Source organism: Colius striatus, chromosome 14 (assembly GCF_028858725.1).
Source record: "Colius striatus isolate bColStr4 chromosome 14, bColStr4.1.hap1, whole genome shotgun sequence".
Taxonomy (NCBI): Eukaryota; Metazoa; Chordata; class Aves; order Coliiformes; family Coliidae; genus Colius; species Colius striatus.
The window spans coordinates 10,263,156-10,280,345 of NC_084772.1; the positions used below are offsets into that span (position 1 = coordinate 10,263,156).

Sequence of the window (17,190 nt, forward strand, 5' to 3'; positions counted from 1 at the left end):
AAACAATGTAACAGCTTCCAAAACAAACAAAATACCAACAGAAAGTCTTCTCTCAAGTGCAACTGCTTAACACTGACTGCATGCCCAGCAGTTACCTTGGGTTTCCCTCACCTAGTGCAGCAGTTGCTTTAACACACCTCCGTTTCTGGTTGAAGAAGGAAAAAGTAGAAACAGCCTTAGCTGTTTGGCTCACCCAATGCTATGTTTGGCAGACATGCCCAGGTCAACACACTGAGAAGCAACATGAAAAACAAGTCAAAGTACAACATCTCAGTGATAAAGCCTATGATTAGGATAATGTGAGAGAAAACTCACAATAATTTTGGCACACAGTGAAAAAAAATCACCAAAACCATTTAAGAGTTAGAATCTATGGCTGGCTAGATATTAGTTATTCTGGCAGCTAAGACAGTTAGCTTTACACACACACAAAAGGTATTTTGTGAAGGATGAATTTAAAAGATAAGCAGATTTGCCCTGACTTGGAAGAGTACTCACTAGGCAGCCAGGACAGAACTGGCTGTTGTCAGGGCGCAACACAGAGCAGCTCCCACTTGCAGAACTGGCTGCAAAGGCTCTGCCCCTCCTTGCATCAACAGACCACTGTGGTTGTTTAACCCTGGCTGGGTGCGAGTCAGCACGGGGTGCTTCTTCAAACAGATATCGGCCAGAAGGATCCCCTGTAGCTCCCCCACTACCAAAAATCCTGGCAATTACAATCACACAGTCTTGCTCTCCCGTAAAGACAGAGACGACCTCACATTAAAGCCCTAGCAACTGCTTGGAAATCACCGCTCGGCGCAGCTGCCTGGCCTCTGCCGAGGTGCCTTCTCCCAGGTTTTCCAGAGTGTGTTGATGACTTGGTGGCCTTCCCTCTCGCGCTGCCAGGGAGCCACATACCGGGATTACCTTAGTCCATCTGACACAAACATCAGGTATGGAAAAACAAGGTCTTGTGGAAACTCTTGTGACTGCCCAAGCACTTCAGCTCTAAGTGCACCACGAGCTTCCCAGCCCACATTATTACCAAAGAAAACGAAAACCTGGGGGAAAAAAACCCATTTCTAACACCTTGACAGGTCCATCAGTTCCCATTAAAAATAGAAAGGCTATTACGGAAAGTGAGCCAGCACCTGAACTACAGATCAGCGCAGACCCACGTAGCTGGTGCTTGTTGTAGAGCACGGAAGCCTGTCTTGCTCATCCCATCAGCTTCACGGCAACGACACAGCCGAGGAGCACTCTGTGGCCAGCAGCACATACACACAGCAACCAGAAGGCCGGGGCCGGGGCCGGGGCCGAGGAACGGCGGCGGGGAGCGCCCGACGGCGCCGCAGGGGCCCTGGCACGAGGCAGCGCCCGACCCAGCCCCACGGCGGGGACGCGGCTCTCGGGTGCCCCCTGGCGGCCGCGCCCAGCGCTCCCCGCTGCGCTCCTCTATTGGCCGGCGCCCAGCGAAGGGGCGCGGCCCCCCGCGGCGCGCTCAGCCCAGGAGGCGCCCATTGGCCGCCGGCGCGGGAGGCGGCGGGGCTTCGGCGCGGGGCGGTGGGAGCGCAGCCCGGCCGGGCGCCGGAGCGGAGTCGCCTGCTGCGGGCCGGCCGGCCGCGGAGCGCTGGCTGGAGGCGGCTGGCCCCTTCCGCCGAGGTACGGGGCCGGGCAGTGGGATGCGGTGCGGTCCGGTGCGCGGCTTCTGTTGAGGGGGTTAGTTTTGGAAGAGTCCAGGGTTTCCGCCGCCGGGCCGGTGCGGAGGGAAGGGAGCGGGCTGGCTGGCTCGGCTGCTCCGTCCGACGTAGGAGACGGGCGCGGGGAGGCCGCGCCCGGTGCTGGGAGGGCTCTGCCCCGCGGGGCCCACGCTGCGCCCTGCGCGGGGACAAGCCGGGCAGCACCGCATCGGCGCCCGCCGCCCCGCTGCGGCTCGGCTGTGCGTGGCCCGGCGCCGGTTAGAGCGGCGGCGGGGTGATTTATTTTAGGAGGGGCTCTGTAAGTTTCCAAGTTTGGCCGTGAACCAAAGCCACAGAATCGGATCCCGCTGCAGAGTTCCCCTGCCTTTGCACACACCTCTCTTCTAAGAAGCAGGTGTGCCTCCAGGCATCGGGAGAGACAGAGGTGTCGTCCCATGCTGTTTGTCCACCATGTAACAGGGGGTCTGACTAAATGGCATGACATTAGTCTGTCGCCTCCAGCTCCAAGGCCCTTCTTATGGAGGGCTCTGCCTTGTGTTTACTCGCCAGATTGACACTACTGAGTGGCAGAGAGGGGAGCAGGAGGGGCAGGTGGAATACTGGGGACACGTGCATGGACAGAGAGCAGGGGAGGGGAAGGGGGTTGAAAAACTTTGAGTTTCAGATTTTCCTTCATTTTGTACACAGCTTCTTGGACACCTCTGAGCCTGGGTGGCATATGCAGGAGCCACAGCTGAGCTTGGGCTGGTAGCATCAGTCAAGACTCCTCAAAATCCCCCCTCAGCTATCCTCTTGCTCTGGCCCTCCATGCCAGCAGTCCCAGGCATGCTGAGCAGCAGTGGCACAAAGCTCGGTTAGTCCATCTGCCACTGGGACTGGTGACATTTCTTAGTAAAAGGCCTAATTGACAGTTACAAAATATACATGTACTGAATGGGGTTCCTCATGAGCATGGCTGGAAGGAAGTTGCCAGAGCCTGCTCCTCTTGCCCGCAGTGGCCCAGCAGTTGCAGCATGCTGGGAAATAAGGAGAGGCAAGCTGAAATTCCCTTTGGCAGGAAAGGGAGAGGAACTGTTTTTCTTGCTCTTAAAGCCTGCTTTGGCTGAAAGGTGATCGCTTCCTGCTAACTGTGCTTGGTGAGGAAGAACTTGCGCCAGCCCTCACTCCTGGAGAGACTTCTCCGCTGAGCAAGCAGAAAGAGGGAGGAAAGGGAGAGCTGCAGGCTTGGGGCATTTTCTGTTGGCAGACCTCAGCAGTCAGATCTCAATGTGCCGATACTCGTGAACCATCTCTTGCATGTGGAATGCATTAGGTATGCAATGGATACCAAGACTGTCAGTTCTGTTTGACATCAAGAACAGAAGAATCAGGTAGAACAGCTCAGGACATTGCTTCGCCAAAGCCTTAGATGCATCCAGACTTGAAAAACATACCACAGACTCGCTGACCCAGGGGCTTAAGTCGAAAGGCTGTGCGTGGCATGCATCAACATGGCTTTTTACCATCACAAGTGAACAGACCACTCATTGTTAAAAGATGTGGCTAGCTTACTGCTGGAGTGGAGTGCCAAACAGGATTTTTTTTCCCCTTTGAATATCAGTCATATTCACTGAGTTGTATTTGATCACATGCAGAGCCAACAGATCTTGATGAAAAAAAGCAACCCTAAGCTTTGCTATGCCAAAGCTCCCGTGAAAAGTAGCACATCACTAAAATACATCTGTGTGTCTCCCCCCCCACCCACCCCCATTTCAGCTGGGTCAGCTTCTGCCACACACTGTACATGTGCATATGTATCACTTGATAATAAGCACTGTGGCACTGCTGAGCTGACAGGACAAACTTGAACAAACAGGTAAAAAACATTTGCCAAAATAATCAAACTGATTGGAATTTATATACTCATTTTTATATCTCATCAGTGTTGTTCCAAAGGGAGAGGCTCTCCCCTGTCAGTGAAGGAGACCATAATAGCACTCAGCAGCTATCTTTATTTACCAAATTCCCATGGCACTTCATTCCAATGCCAAGCTGAGTATTACTGGCAGTGAGTCACACTACTAACATGAAATGTGTTTGTATGTGATCCCTCAGGCAGATCTCTGTCCAGAGCTGGGGACAGGCTTGATCTCACCTGTGGTGGGATGAGGCAAGTCACCCTCTGCAGCTGGCTCTTTCTGCCCACTAACTGAAAAGGGAGCATGTGGAGGGGTGATTCATTGGCCCAGTCTAAAGGCAGGCAATGTGAATCCTGCCCTGCCTGCTTTTTTACTGCTTAGTATGTGCATGTGCTTCTCCCCAGATAGTTATGCCTGAGGGGAGAAAGATGGAAGAAAAACACTTGGCTTTTGCTTCCCCAGTAAAACTTCATGAAATAGCCAGGGCTAGAGCAGCAGCTGACACTTTTAGTCTTATCAGGGAAGATTTTCCCAGAACAGAGCTTTTCTTAACTCCTGGCATTTTAACTTGGTAACAGGCCAGAGGGTGAAGGAATAAGGACATGCCCTGCAGGTGGAAGTGTGATGTGTCACTTCCATTTCTTTCACATTGCAGGATTATGCCAGTCCTCTGTCCAGTCACTTCTCTCTTTGCTCCATGCAGCAAGTTCAAGAACTTTCTGGGCTATGCAGGGGCCCAAATCAATGCAACAGCTAAAGCTTTCACAGTGGGAGGGCTTGCACTCCTGTTTGAAAATGAGCTTGTTTCCTGGCTCTTTGCAGACACGGTCTTTATTTCTGACAGAATGTTTTCGTTTCCACTGGGATCTGGTGTATGGAGATCCCTAGAAATAGTCACGTCAAGTACCATACTGACCTGAGAGGTTGGCCAGACCACGTCAAATTAAAAAGTGAAAGAAGCAGGCAAAGAGCTGGGGCTCCATAACCCAGAAACATGAGGAAGCGAGACTGGTGGGAGGAGCATTAACTGCTTTGGTTTATCTCACTTGCTGGTGCCAAAAATTCCTGATGGTATTTTGTTGCATTCGCAGTCTTTCCACACTAAACATCCCAAGCTGTAATTTCAGGTTTTCTTTTTCCTTTCTTATTTTGTGAGTTCATCTTACTCTTTCACTCAAAAGTTCCTTATCCAAGGATTTCTTTGTAGGAAATCCTGAGAGACCAAGAGAGGTGAGACTCTAGATATCCATAGTCAGGGAGTCATTGGTAGTTTGCACTGCCTGTTTGCTCTTCAGCCTACTTTGTGTATCGAAGAGGGAGAGAAAAACCCATATGTTGCACTGCTGTAATTCAGAATAGATTTGAATGCATTTGAAGCAGAGCAGCTTCCTTCTATGCTTGGGTCTGCTTGCCTTGACAGACCAGGGAGGGAACAGAGCAGTTCTCTGCTCCTGACAGCAAATAATAAATCCCTTTTTGCACCTTCTGAATGTCCGTCACAAATGGCAGGTTGGCCACAGGTTCCCCCATCAGGCTGCAGCACAGGCCCTGCTCAGAGCACTGCACTTCATGGTAAATTGCTCTCCACACTGGAGAGCACACACCTGAGTGGTTAATGTGCTTAACACTGCCCAGCCCCGTCAAATGCAGCCTACTGCTTCAAGGCCCTGAAGGTACACATCCTTCCAGAAGGAACTAGGAGGCCTTGGGATCCTCCCTCTAATTCAAGGGAGACCCCAAGGGCGCCAGCTCTTCACAAGCACTGACTATACAACACTTCTCAGAGAAAGCTGTTTCTGGAGGTTAGGTCACCTCATTTAGGTCTCCTGGGGCTGGATCTTAGCTTTGTGCCTTTGTACCCTCGTCTGCTCCAGAGAGGAAGCTCTGGGAACTCAGAGGTATTGAGTGATCTATGTGCCAGCTGGGTCAGGCAAGAGGTAAATGGCACACAGCAGCCTTGAGCAGCGGCTCTGTGGTTTTAGCATACAGAAGGGGTGATTTGAGGTGAACAGCAAGGGAAGGATGTAAATCATCACTGTCCCAAACACATAGGACTGGGCATGTTGTCCTCTGCCTCTTCCCTTTCCCCTCCAGCCTCCATGGCTGTGGGGATTCTGGACAAGGATGGGGAGATGGTGGAGAGCAGCTCTGCATTAGTGGTTTGGTGAACAACTAACAGCAACCAGAGCCATACATAACCCTGTGACCTCAGAGCCACCTCGTGATGGTTGAGCTACCTCTCTGGAGGAGGAAATGACTCACGTTCCTGTGGCCAGCTGGCCTTGGGGCAGCAGGGGTAGGTGCAACTAAAAATGGAACTTGGAGCATGGAGTGCCTTCCTTATTGCATTTGCTTTTGCTTCAGAGTTACCCCTGTTTAGGTCTTTCTGTTAAGAAAACCCCAACAGGCTATTGAAACCCTGTATTGTATAAGAAGGATGCAGAGGTGTGGGAAAGGATGAATGTGCTTTCACTTCCCCTTCAGCAGAGATCAGACTTATGTTAAGAACGATGTGTCTTGTAACTGGAAGCACTAGGAGCCCTGGTGTAACTGTGGTGATGGGGAAAGGGCTTGGCTTGTGTGAGTTTGTTCACATAGTGAGTGCTTTTTGTCTTTCCCCTTTTTGTCACGCAGGGAGAACCAGTGGGAACTAGTGTTGCAGGATCCATGTGTCTGTAATTAATACCCAAGAAAGCAGATGTGCAGTCAGAAATGGGAGGCTTGCTGCCAAGACCTCAGATCTCCTCCCTGAGCCTGTATTTAGCCCAGTATCAGTTATCTCCTGGCACCAAGAGGGACAGAAAGAGGGGAGTCCCAGTGCCCTTCAGGTGTCACAGCACAGTAACTCCTGAGCATGTATTTGTACCTGGAGTAGAGCAGGTTCAGACCAACCAGCTTCATTTACTTTGGGCACACAGTCATACTGGTAAAAAAAGCACAGCTGTAATGTAAGGCTGGCTCTGCCTTCAAGGGCTTCCATAGCTGCAAACTGAACTATCCCAGTATAAACTGGGCTTCTTCAAAGTGGGGTCAGGAAGCTTGGAAATGTGATTTTTAAAAGGTAACAAACTAAAGTGGGGAGTGGTGGGGAGGTTACTCATAACCTCAGGTTGCATTAGGAGCATCTCACCTGTGCATATGTTCACTGCTCGATGCACACGTTTGCAGCTTTACCACTTCCCTCTCTATTTTTGTCTCTTCAGAGTGAGCTGGAGATGGTGGACCACCTTGCAAACACCGAGATCAACAGCCAGCGCATTGCTGCTGTGGAAAACTGCTTTGGGGCTTCTGGGCAGCCCTTAGCCGTGCCAGGAAGGGTCCTTCTAGGAGAAGGGATTTTAACCAAAGAATGCCGCAAGAAACCAAAGCCTCGCATATTCTTCCTGTTCAATGACATCCTTGTCTATGGCAGCATAGTCATCAACAAGAGGAAGTACAATTCCCAGCACATCATTCCTCTTGAAGATGTCACTTTGGAGACGCTGCCAGACACCTTGCAGATGAAGAACCGGTGGATGATTAAAACCTCCAAGAAGTCCTTCGTGGTTTCCGCGGCCTCCCTCACAGAGAGGAAGGAGTGGATCAGCCATCTGGAGGAGTGCATCAGGCACCTGCTGAGCAAGACAGGCCGGCAGCCTTCCAGGGAGCACGCGGCCCCCTGGATCCCTGACAAGGCCACGGACATCTGCATGCGCTGCACACAGACCAAGTTCTCCACGCTCACCCGGAGGCACCACTGCCGCAAGTGCGGCTTCGTCGTCTGCGCAGACTGCTCCCGGCAGCGCTTCCTGATGCCCAGGCTGTCCCCCAAGCCCCTGCGTGTCTGCAGCCTGTGCTACAGGCAGCTGCTGGCAGATGAGAAGAAGGAAGCAGAGGCAGAAAGGAGGCGGCCAGAGCCGGCCCCGGGCTATGAACCCTCCAGTGGCGACGACAGCGACAAGTCTGATGATGACAAAGCCGAGCAGTGGCCAGCAGACACAGAGTTTTATACCTCAGAGGTATCCTGGTCATCTTTCCATAGCTGACATTTAGACATTGGGAAGACAACCTCTGGCCTCCAGCATGTGTCCTTCTTGATACTTTGTCTGAAGGCTGTGCCTGGGAAGGTGGATATTGTCCCCTGTGTGTGGTGTCTGCGTGGGGAGCAGAGGTGGGGTTACCTCTCTGAGAACGTGCTCATGTGACATGAGCACAGGGAGCAGCAGCTCAGTGAAGAGCGTGGACTGGGGCAGACCTGTGGATCAGTCTTGGCCAAACTCCTCAGTGCCTTAGTCTTGTCTGCCCGGGGAAGACTTGTTAAAAGTCTTGAAAAATCCAGGAAAATGCTCCAAACTAACATCCTGTGATCTTAGTTTCTACTTCTGAGCAGGAGCCCAAGGCATTGAGTGGGCTCACCCCATGTCTCTCAGTGTCATGAGTCCAAAGTTAGTCCTTTGTTTACTTCCAGGATTGGAGCCTCAGACTTCACACTTGAGATAAAATTGTTAGAAATAAACGCATGTTTATTCAAATATTCTACCATATTACGTGACAGTAAATATACTGAAAATCAGACAACAGCAATTGTTTTGCAGCAGATATTTCTACAAACTCTGTTGTTACTTTTAGTATATTTTTATATTGTGTATTTTATGCTCTGGAAAAGGAACGTGGCTGGGAGTACACTGCCAAAGTTATAAACCATGACCAGTTCCAACAGTGCATTGCCTGCCAGATGGCCAGACTTAAGGTTTTTTAAATTTCAATTCAAAGTAATCATTCTTTGGGTCTTTTGTAAACTGCCTCTGTTCCAATGAATTTGTATCACTTGACTGTGTGTGAATAAAGATATGGCCAACAGGAAGAGGCCAGGAAAATCTGACAACAAAGCTTGTTATTTAACATGAGTGTTAAACAAGAGCTCGGATTCAGGCCTGGCCAGCATGAGCTGCAACTCCTCAGCTGTGGAGTGAATGCTCTGTGTTTCTGTTTGCTGCTTGAAGGTGAGCACGAGTGAAAAAAGAAAAGCCAAATCTGATGCTGCCTTTCTATTTCACCATGTTATCATCTGTCTGAGTTTTCCTGAGTCTTTTGCAATCCCCTGCAGCAATCTCTGTTAATTGAAACAGTATTTTTCCGGTGGGGGCACAGCTTCAAGTGGGCCAACAAACATTATGACCTAAGCAGATGTTTTTGGGGTTTTAAAGCAATAAGTACACAGAGTTCTGTTTTTTCCATCCCTCTCCAAGCTTAGTTCGCAACTGTGCGCAGCAGTGATTGTTTTCACAGTGCCTCCCACCCACAGAAGGGTGTACATGCTACACAAACAGAAAATGACCTTAAAAACAAACAGCCATTAGAAAAGTTCACAAGCCAAAAATAGCCCAGCTGACTCCCTGTCCACAGCTGGCATTCCAGCTCCCTGCTCCTCAGGCAAAACTCAGTTTCTTCCTACTACCTGGCTCCAGAAATATATTCCAGTGTTGAACCTACAACACTGGTGCAACACTACCTGTTGAACCTTCTCTTAGAGATTGGCTTTTCTATATCTTAGGTGTCCAAAGCTCTTATTATCAGTCCCAGAAGAGCTATGAACTGTGTTTATCCTCTGATGAAGGACAGGCATGCCTCTTACAAATGATTTCTTGTTGAGCAAGAGCTTTTCTTAATCACAGTAGGAAAAAAAAACCCAAACAAACAAATTCCACCAAAACCAACCCAACCCTTTTTTTCTGTGCATGCTGTAGTTGATGGCCTTTCTGAAAATGCCACCTTCTAGCAACTGATATGTCCCTGCCCTGTACAGGAGGTGGGTATGGAGAAGAGTCAAGGGTGGAAAAGTTGTGAGTAACTGACAATAAGGGCAACTCATACGCACACTGCTATTTTGAAATGTGCTGTTCTGGAGCTGAGGAGGTGCATGTGAGCACTTGGGCTTCCAGAGGCTTCTCACGTGCCCTGGGTGCATTGCAGTACCTTCTCTCAGACCTTTCCCCACTGCTGGCCGAGTGCTCAGCATTACCCCCACTTTTCCAGCCAGGTGGGGAGCCCTGGGCAGGCTGCAGCTGCCACAGGTCTGATGAGACATTTCCCATGGAAGCCCCAAGGAACCTAGTGACTCGTAAATTGTCCATGCATATAGTACAGGGAGTCTGCCCAGGAAAACAAGGTGAAACTTAAACAAAGCTGCTCCCCCACTTCCTGTAGTTCTGTTAGCCAAGCTGGGGAGCTCAGCACTGGGATCAGAGCCTGGGGCTCCTGGCTTCTAGCCTGCTGAACACATGAGGTTTACATCAGGGGCTGTACTGTTATAGTCCAGCCTGGAGTTTTCCAGCTTGATTCTATCTCCAGTGCATTAATAGGGCATTTCCTGGTGGTTTGGGGTTTTTTTCTTCTTTGAGCTAAATAAATGCCTTAGCAGGGATTTTTGCAAACCCATGTGACTAGGAAAAGCAGTAGCTTGAATGCTCACTTTAGGAAAAAACTCTGCAGGCTGGACATCTTGTGGGGTTGCATCCTCCTCCCAAAAGGCTCCCCAACATGATGTATGGGGCTCAGTTGCCAGAAGGTGTCAGGGCCCAAAGGGCTCAGCACCACATCCCCACTGCATGACAGCCCTGGCCCTGCCCAGCCCACCTGCACTGGGTCAGACAGTAAGGCTGCCTGGAAAATGCTCCTTCTGCTCCCTCAAGCAGAAACTGGAGCCCAGGCACTTGCAGAAACATGCAAGAGTTTTTGACCCTCAGCAAAATGGTTCCTTTTCCGCTGGGCTTGGAAGAGCTAGAGGATGGCCTCTGCATCTCTCAGGAGCAAGAGGAACAGTAGTGTGCAGAACACAGAAAGCAAAACTGGAATGTTGGCATGAGACCTGCTGAAACTGCTGGAGATTCTCCAGCAGAGAGACAGGAAAATAGAGTTAAGGGCCATGCAGTGAGGCAATCCTCTCCTGCTCGCCAAGGCTGGAAGCGGGGGGGAAAAAGATGGTACTGCAGTTGCAGCCAGCTGAAAGAAAGGTAATGGGGAAATTTGTTCTGTGAGTAAACTGAAAAGAAAGGATCAAAGAGGTTGAATGAATCACGTGTGCTCGGCCATCCCAAGGCACAGCCAAGGCACACCACCAACTGCCGAGCAGAGCGCTGACTCAGCAGCTCGTGAGCACTCAGAGGCACAGGGTGGAGCGAGACAGCTTTTCAGAGTCTTGCTCCAAGTTACTCAGTTATAGGAGTCCTGGCTCTGCCACGACCCACAGCCTCTTCCAACTCACTACTGCTGCAAGGCAATTTCCCATGTTCCTCAGCCTGGGGTTTTGGTTAGCAGGATGAACTGAGGAGCGTGGATGGTCTAAACTACTGCTGAGCTTTAAAGCAATCTATCTCCAATGAAAAATACAGCTGTTTCCTTTCCTCTTTTTGCTCCAGGCCATGGTTCTTTAAGAAAGGTGTTGCAGGAAGATGTTACACCGCTGTCACTTCCGTGGTAGACACAATATGGCAAAACAGCTCCAAGAAACCCTTGCCCAAGACCCGTGTGCTGGAGATGCTCTGCAGAGCCCCAGGGGAGGAGTGCTGTGCTCCAGGGAAGCACAGGCTGCACACCATGGTGTAAAGCACTGCAGGGGCAACACATCGCTGGGTCTGCTCTGTGTTGCACATCACAGGCAGGAGAAACCCCAGCAGTGCCAAGCACAGGTATGGGAGGGAGCCTCTCCTGCCCATGCACTTGTTCATAAAACCTCCAGACAGACAGAGCAGTGGGTGCTGGGGGAGGCAGCACTGAGTTCTGGTGAACACTGAGCAACTCCCTTTGAAGTTGGCGTTTGACTCCATTTCCAGTAAGGCCCGGAAATGCAAATAAACCATAAGCAGGTTTTCTCTAAACCTCTTATCAAGAGGTTCACAGCCAGCAGTGAGTTACACAACCTGCCCAGTTTGCTGTTGTAGGAAGGGCAGAGAAAGGAGGAGGGGAGCTAGATAAGAAGTTTTGCTTTATCAGAGTGCTCCCATGCAGTGCCCTCTTTTGCATGTTCAAACCGCCCTGGGGCAGAGCATCCACTGCCAGCAGCCATCCTGCTGCCCCACACAGCAAGGGGGCACTGCCCCTCTTTGAGCTTTATTTACCCTCTCTGTTTTCATCCCAAAAGTAATGTGTTCTGGTGAGAACCTTAGGAAAAAGAAATGGATTTGAGAAGGGAAAAGTATTAACTTGAGGCCAGCTAGGATTCTTCCTCTAACAGACAGCATCAAGAAAAAAAAGTCACAGGTGGATTTTATCAGAAGAATTACACACAAGGTAAAACCAGACCCTTAGTGGTTTCACATGTAAAGGCCCTTCCAGAGACACCAGAGGGAAAAGTAAGTGTGACACTAAAACTTCTCCACAGATCTGTTCCCCTCCCATCAAAGCCCATAGGAGGAGTCACATTCCCCGATACATATGTCCTGGTTTTGGCTGGGATAGAGTTAGTTTTCTCCCTAATAGCTGCTACAGGGCTATATTTTGGATTTATGTTGAAGAAAATGTTACTAACACAGGAATGTTTTGATTATTGCTGAGCAGTGGTTGAACGACAAAAGAGACTGTCACACTTTGCTACTTCAAGACTTCAGCAGTACCACTCCTGTCCCTGTAATACAGCGGGTAGAGGTATGTTACCTTCACAGAAACAGGGTCTGCAATGTAGCTGGTGTAACCCCTGACAGCACAGCCCTTTTTGGAGCAGCAGTGCTGCGGGCACCCTGGCACTAGCTAAGCAAGCATCTCTCCTGCCAGCTGACATTCTCTCCTCAGAGACATGCAATAGCCAAAGCCCAGCACACAGCTGTGTCACAGAAGGGATTCTAAAGGATATCTTTGGTGGTTTAGACTTTACAAGTTAGACAGATTGGTAAAAATACAGTTACTCCTTCACATAGCTTCCCCTCCCCAAGGACTGCAACTCCTCTTCCTCTTGGGAGATGGGGGAAGTGTCCTCTGTAGGCAGAGGGGCTGGTCAGTACCTGATTGGGGGGGGGGGGGGGCGCGGTGTCTGTTCTTCACATAGACTTGCTTATCTTCTCTGTACAAAGTTTACACAAAAAAAGTCTGCTCTTCCATTCTTTGTATCTTTGATATCATGAGTAGTGAAGCTCCCAGACACAAGTGTTCACCAGCAGCTCCCAAACAGATGTGGTGTTAACGGCTGTATGAGCACAGCAGGCTGATCACCTGCCTACAGCTCTGCTTCCCACCCAGCAGCACTTGAAATTTCTCCTTTCTGTCCATCTCTCCACCAGAATCTGTCTCCCTGTTTCAGAGGTTGGGATTTCCTGGGGCTGGCTCACCCAGCTGCCGGCAGATCATCCCTACCAGCTGAACCAGCCCCACACAACAGAAACCTCTGCTAGTGAGGGGTTTGCTGGCTGCAAGCTGAGGAAGAACAGCAGAAGAGGAGCTTTTTAAAAATATTGACTTTAAATTAGTTCTGTGACAACACTTGAATATGCAAAAAGAAAACACAAGGAACTTTTCAATCAGCACATGACCCATCTGATCTCTGTAAAATGACTTTCCCTCTGCAAAAAAAACCAATAGCATGACCATATCTTAACATACCTTCTACTGTATGTGACTGTGCATAGAGGAGACACCCTTCTTTAAAAACACTGCCTAGTGATTTGGATTCTGGTGGCACAGAGACATTTTCTGAATGGTAGAGGAAATACAGGCACTTGGTTTAACTTTTATGCTGAGACTGCAGTTCTGAGAACATGAAATAACTGGTTTGTACCTATGGACTGAGAGAGATTAGGGTTTCCTACCTCTGCTTAATCACTTGTTTATACACAGGAAAGCATTCAGGAAGGCTCCATGCCTGGGCAGGATAAGGGGCACAAAGGCAAACAGGCAGGTCTTGCCTGTCACAGGAAAACCTTTTTGACAATGCAGAGTATGCTGCACTGTTTTCAGAAGGCAATTGCTTTAGCAGCACATACATTGTATTTGACTTGCAGTAGCAGATAAGTTGGCACCACACTACATGTGTTTGGGGTAACATACAAAAGCAGGCTTAATAAACCAGAGCCAGAGTTTACCTACTCCAAAATCACAAGGGACAGTGTGTAAGAGGCACCTACAGAGCAGTACTTCTACTGCTTGACTTTTTGTCATCCTGTGGTGAGAAACTTCTTCCAGCAGTGGTTGATTCTGGACTGATGTGTTTAGTAGTCTACGCTGCCATCAGTCTGTCTAATCGCTTTCTGAACACATTTTTGGTTTGGCAGCTAGAGCATCCTGTGCCAATTAACTCCCCAATTCCCTGCCATCCTGTATGAACAAGCACTTCCTTCACCTCTGCCAGTGCACTGGCTGCATGCTGCCTTCTGTGCCATGGTCTTGTTCCTCTAGTTCATGGCTCTGCCCTTCACAGCTGCCACCAAAGCTCTCCCTTTTCATGTCATTTTCCAGGTTGAACAGTTGAAACTAGCCCATCCCTCTTAAGTGCCCTGCCATACCGTATTATCCTTCTTTGTATCCTGTGTAGCTTTACAATGCCATTTTGGCTCCAAAAGGACTAAGCAAAGTGTATGGACTAAGGACTAAGTAGGTATGGCTGCTACTGGGATTTATTCAATGACCTAACAACATTTACTACTGTTTTCTCCCCGCTCTGTCCTAATCTTCTTGTTGCCTTCTGACCTGTTGCTGAGCACTGAGCTTGCATTGCCAGAAATCTGTCCACACTCACCTCAGGCTCCTTCCTGAGAGAAAGTAGGTCACCCTGAGCCCAGTACTGTGACTGTATAAGCAGGGTTATCTTTCTTCTGGTGGCATTTACTACTCCTGCCCAAAACCTACTGCTGCAGCAGCCACTGCTGCACATCACTGCTGGCAGCTGACAGCATGTGGCTTCACTGCCCGGGAAAGCCTTGAAACCTCGCACAGGAGAGCACTCGCTTTACTCCCTGACATGTCAGCATAGCACAGTGTGACCTTGTTTTCCTTTGTGACCAGCACACACCAGTATGATCCTGTAATGACAAGAGAATGCAAGCAGCACAAAAACTGGGGCTCATTGTTAAGCACAGCAGTGCCAGGGCTTCACTCGGTAGCACTGGGACTGAATCCTCTGGGCAGGGTTAAGAGACAGCAGAGGCCACATGCAGGATGGAAACTGAGATGCTGCAAAACACTGGAGACACTTTGTTAAACACTTGGCATCGTGCTGCTTTGCAGGAATATCTGAGGTTCCCAGAGATGCAACAAGGCTAACCAAAAGGCATGGGGCAGCTTTGAAGCTGGCTGGGTTGCTGTTGCAGCCAGTACCTGGTTAATTGATTTCCTGATTGCTGTCTGAAGATATCATCCAATTTTGGTTTATTGCATAACAATACAGTGCAGTTACATTAGGCACAGTAGAAACACATACCTTTGTTGCCAGGCCAAGTGGCAGCTTAATTAGTATCAGCAGAGCACTTTGAAGACATAAAGCACAATGAGAGGACTCCTTATTATCCTCACTGCTACTTCTCATCAATGGCAACAGGAAGGCTAATCTTTGCCCTATACTCCAGGGGATGTGCTGCCACCATTGTCAGCAGCCCCAGTCCCACGGCTGGGATGGAGACATGAAAGCCCAAAATTAGGATTAGACTCAGCAGCAGCACAGGCTCCTGCAGAGTTAAACTTCAGAGGCAGCAGAAAGCCTCAAGCATGCGGGCGGCTGCCAGGGATGGGAGGCTGCTCGCTGTGGTTAAGGAAGAAATATTCTAATACACAGATTCCTGGAGAGAATGGCTGGGAAAAAGCAAGCAAAGCCCTTTTATGGAAGCCAACAACAGATCCAAGGGCCTGCTTCACCAGCACCCAGTTTAGCTTTTTGTTACTGACTGCTCCTGCATAAGCAATTAATAAACTTCAGTTTGGTCAAAAGTCTGTTGTGTGAACTTGAGCTCACAGACAGGCACAGAGCAGGCAGCTGATTCCTACTGATACTCCAGCAAGTGTTCTGCTTTAATATAGTGTTTGCTGAACTGCTTTGCACCCTGTCCTCTGCTTTCTTGAGTAACTCAAAGCATTTGCTCTTGCACTTCATCTCTCCCACACATTACATTCAGCTTTAACATCTTTTGTATTCTTCACTGTTCTAAAAGGGAGCAAGTCTTTAACTTAGGGCTTTGAAAATTTTGGTATGTAGGGCTTAAAATTAACCTGGAAGGGCAAGGAAGAAAAGTTAGATGGTCTCCTCATTTTGGCCCGAAAGAGTAGGATTCCTAGAGCCTAAATTCCTAGATTCCTAAATGCAGATGGTAGTCAAAAGTCAGAGCTGCCCTGGACTCCTTTCTTCTTCCAGAAAACTTCCATTAGTATCAAGAATTGCCTTCTGGGGAGAGGGCAGAAATCTGGAGAAACTCTCCATTGGCACAGTTACCTAAGCAAAACCAAAAAAATCCCACTGGAAATTCATACAAATCTCAGATGAATGAGCTTACCTACCTGCACTCAGGGCAGGCTTTACCCACTGGCTTACAGCCTTCAGCAGGAGACACAGATCTCCTCCAGCTGTGCCTGGGGAGGTATGATCCAGGCTACACACCTGCCCTGGCTCTATTAGCTCTCTCACCAGCAGCTCTCCTGCCTCTGTAAATGTTTGGGGGCTGATTCTGACTCAGATGGGTGATTTTGCAACTACTTTATCATAACATCTCAACACTAGGAGCTGCTCAGGGAGCTGCAGCAGGGAGAGGTAAAAACAAGATCTTCAAAGCTTTTGTGTTGTTTGATCAGTTTTGACCCCAGCTTACCAAGATGATTCCTCACATCTTATTGACCGATAGAGAAACAAGAAACTCTTTGTGCTGTTTTAAGACTACACATAGAAGGCCTTATCTGAGAGTTCCCTACTCTGAAGCAGCACATCAGAGCATATCAAAGACTTAGTTTCACCCTAAATCACTCCTGCCCACCGAGGGTGAGCAGGAAATAAGGAATACAAAACATTTGCATCCTGTTAGGCACTCCTGTGCAAGGTCTCATTAGTTAAGGTCAACACCAGTGTAAATCTTTCATTCCCCGGCAACAAAGAAGGTAGCTACATTTCACCACCTGGCAGTCTCCTGTTCATCCCCATTGCTGTGAACCTTTGCTAACATTTATTACATTCTTCCTCCTCTGATGCTCACCTCCTGGCTGCAGGACCAGCGAGTGGTTAGCTGCATAATAGTGCTATCACGTTTTTCTAACACACCATTTCCTACGGATACATTATAAAGCATTTAACATGAAAAGCATTCAGGATCGAGAAGGGAAGTTACTCAAGGTCACTCATCAAACAAGCAGAAGAACCAGAGAAGGTGATATCTCTTCTGAGGCCCAGCAAAAATGGGCTTCCCACCAAGCCACGCTGCTTTCCCTGCTGACAGCTGCAGGGCTGTCTGTTGAAAGATCAGCAGCGACACTCGAGGAAACCAGATCGTTTTGAGGGAATTGCAAAGGTACAGATGTCCAAATGCAGTGTCTTTAGTGGATGTTGAAAGCCATAATATTCACATTTGTCTAAATCCTTCCTGCTGAACAGTCATCCAAAGAAATAAATGCCTTCATTTTTGCAGACTTCAGAATAATTTCAGTATTTACCTTTTAGGCTCTTCTGGAAT

General features: G+C 49.0%; 1 protein-coding gene across 1 annotated transcript; it reads left to right on the forward strand.

The window, feature by feature from the left end:
• Positions 1-1,518: 1,518 nt before the first annotated feature.
• PLEKHF1 (pleckstrin homology and FYVE domain containing 1) lies at positions 1,519-8,436 on the forward strand. The gene is made up of 2 exons (XM_062007639.1): positions 1,519-1,644; positions 6,784-8,436. The coding sequence occupies exon 2, from the start codon at positions 6,796-6,798 to the stop codon at positions 7,603-7,605; it is 810 nt and encodes a 269-aa protein (XP_061863623.1). The 5' UTR covers positions 1,519-1,644; positions 6,784-6,795; the 3' UTR covers positions 7,606-8,436.
• Positions 8,437-17,190: the final 8,754 nt, after the last annotated feature.

Coding starts and splice junctions, on each gene's coding strand:
- PLEKHF1 (XM_062007639.1), top strand. CDS start 6,796: ATGGTGGACCACCTTGCAAACACCGAGATCAACAGCCAGCGCATTGCT.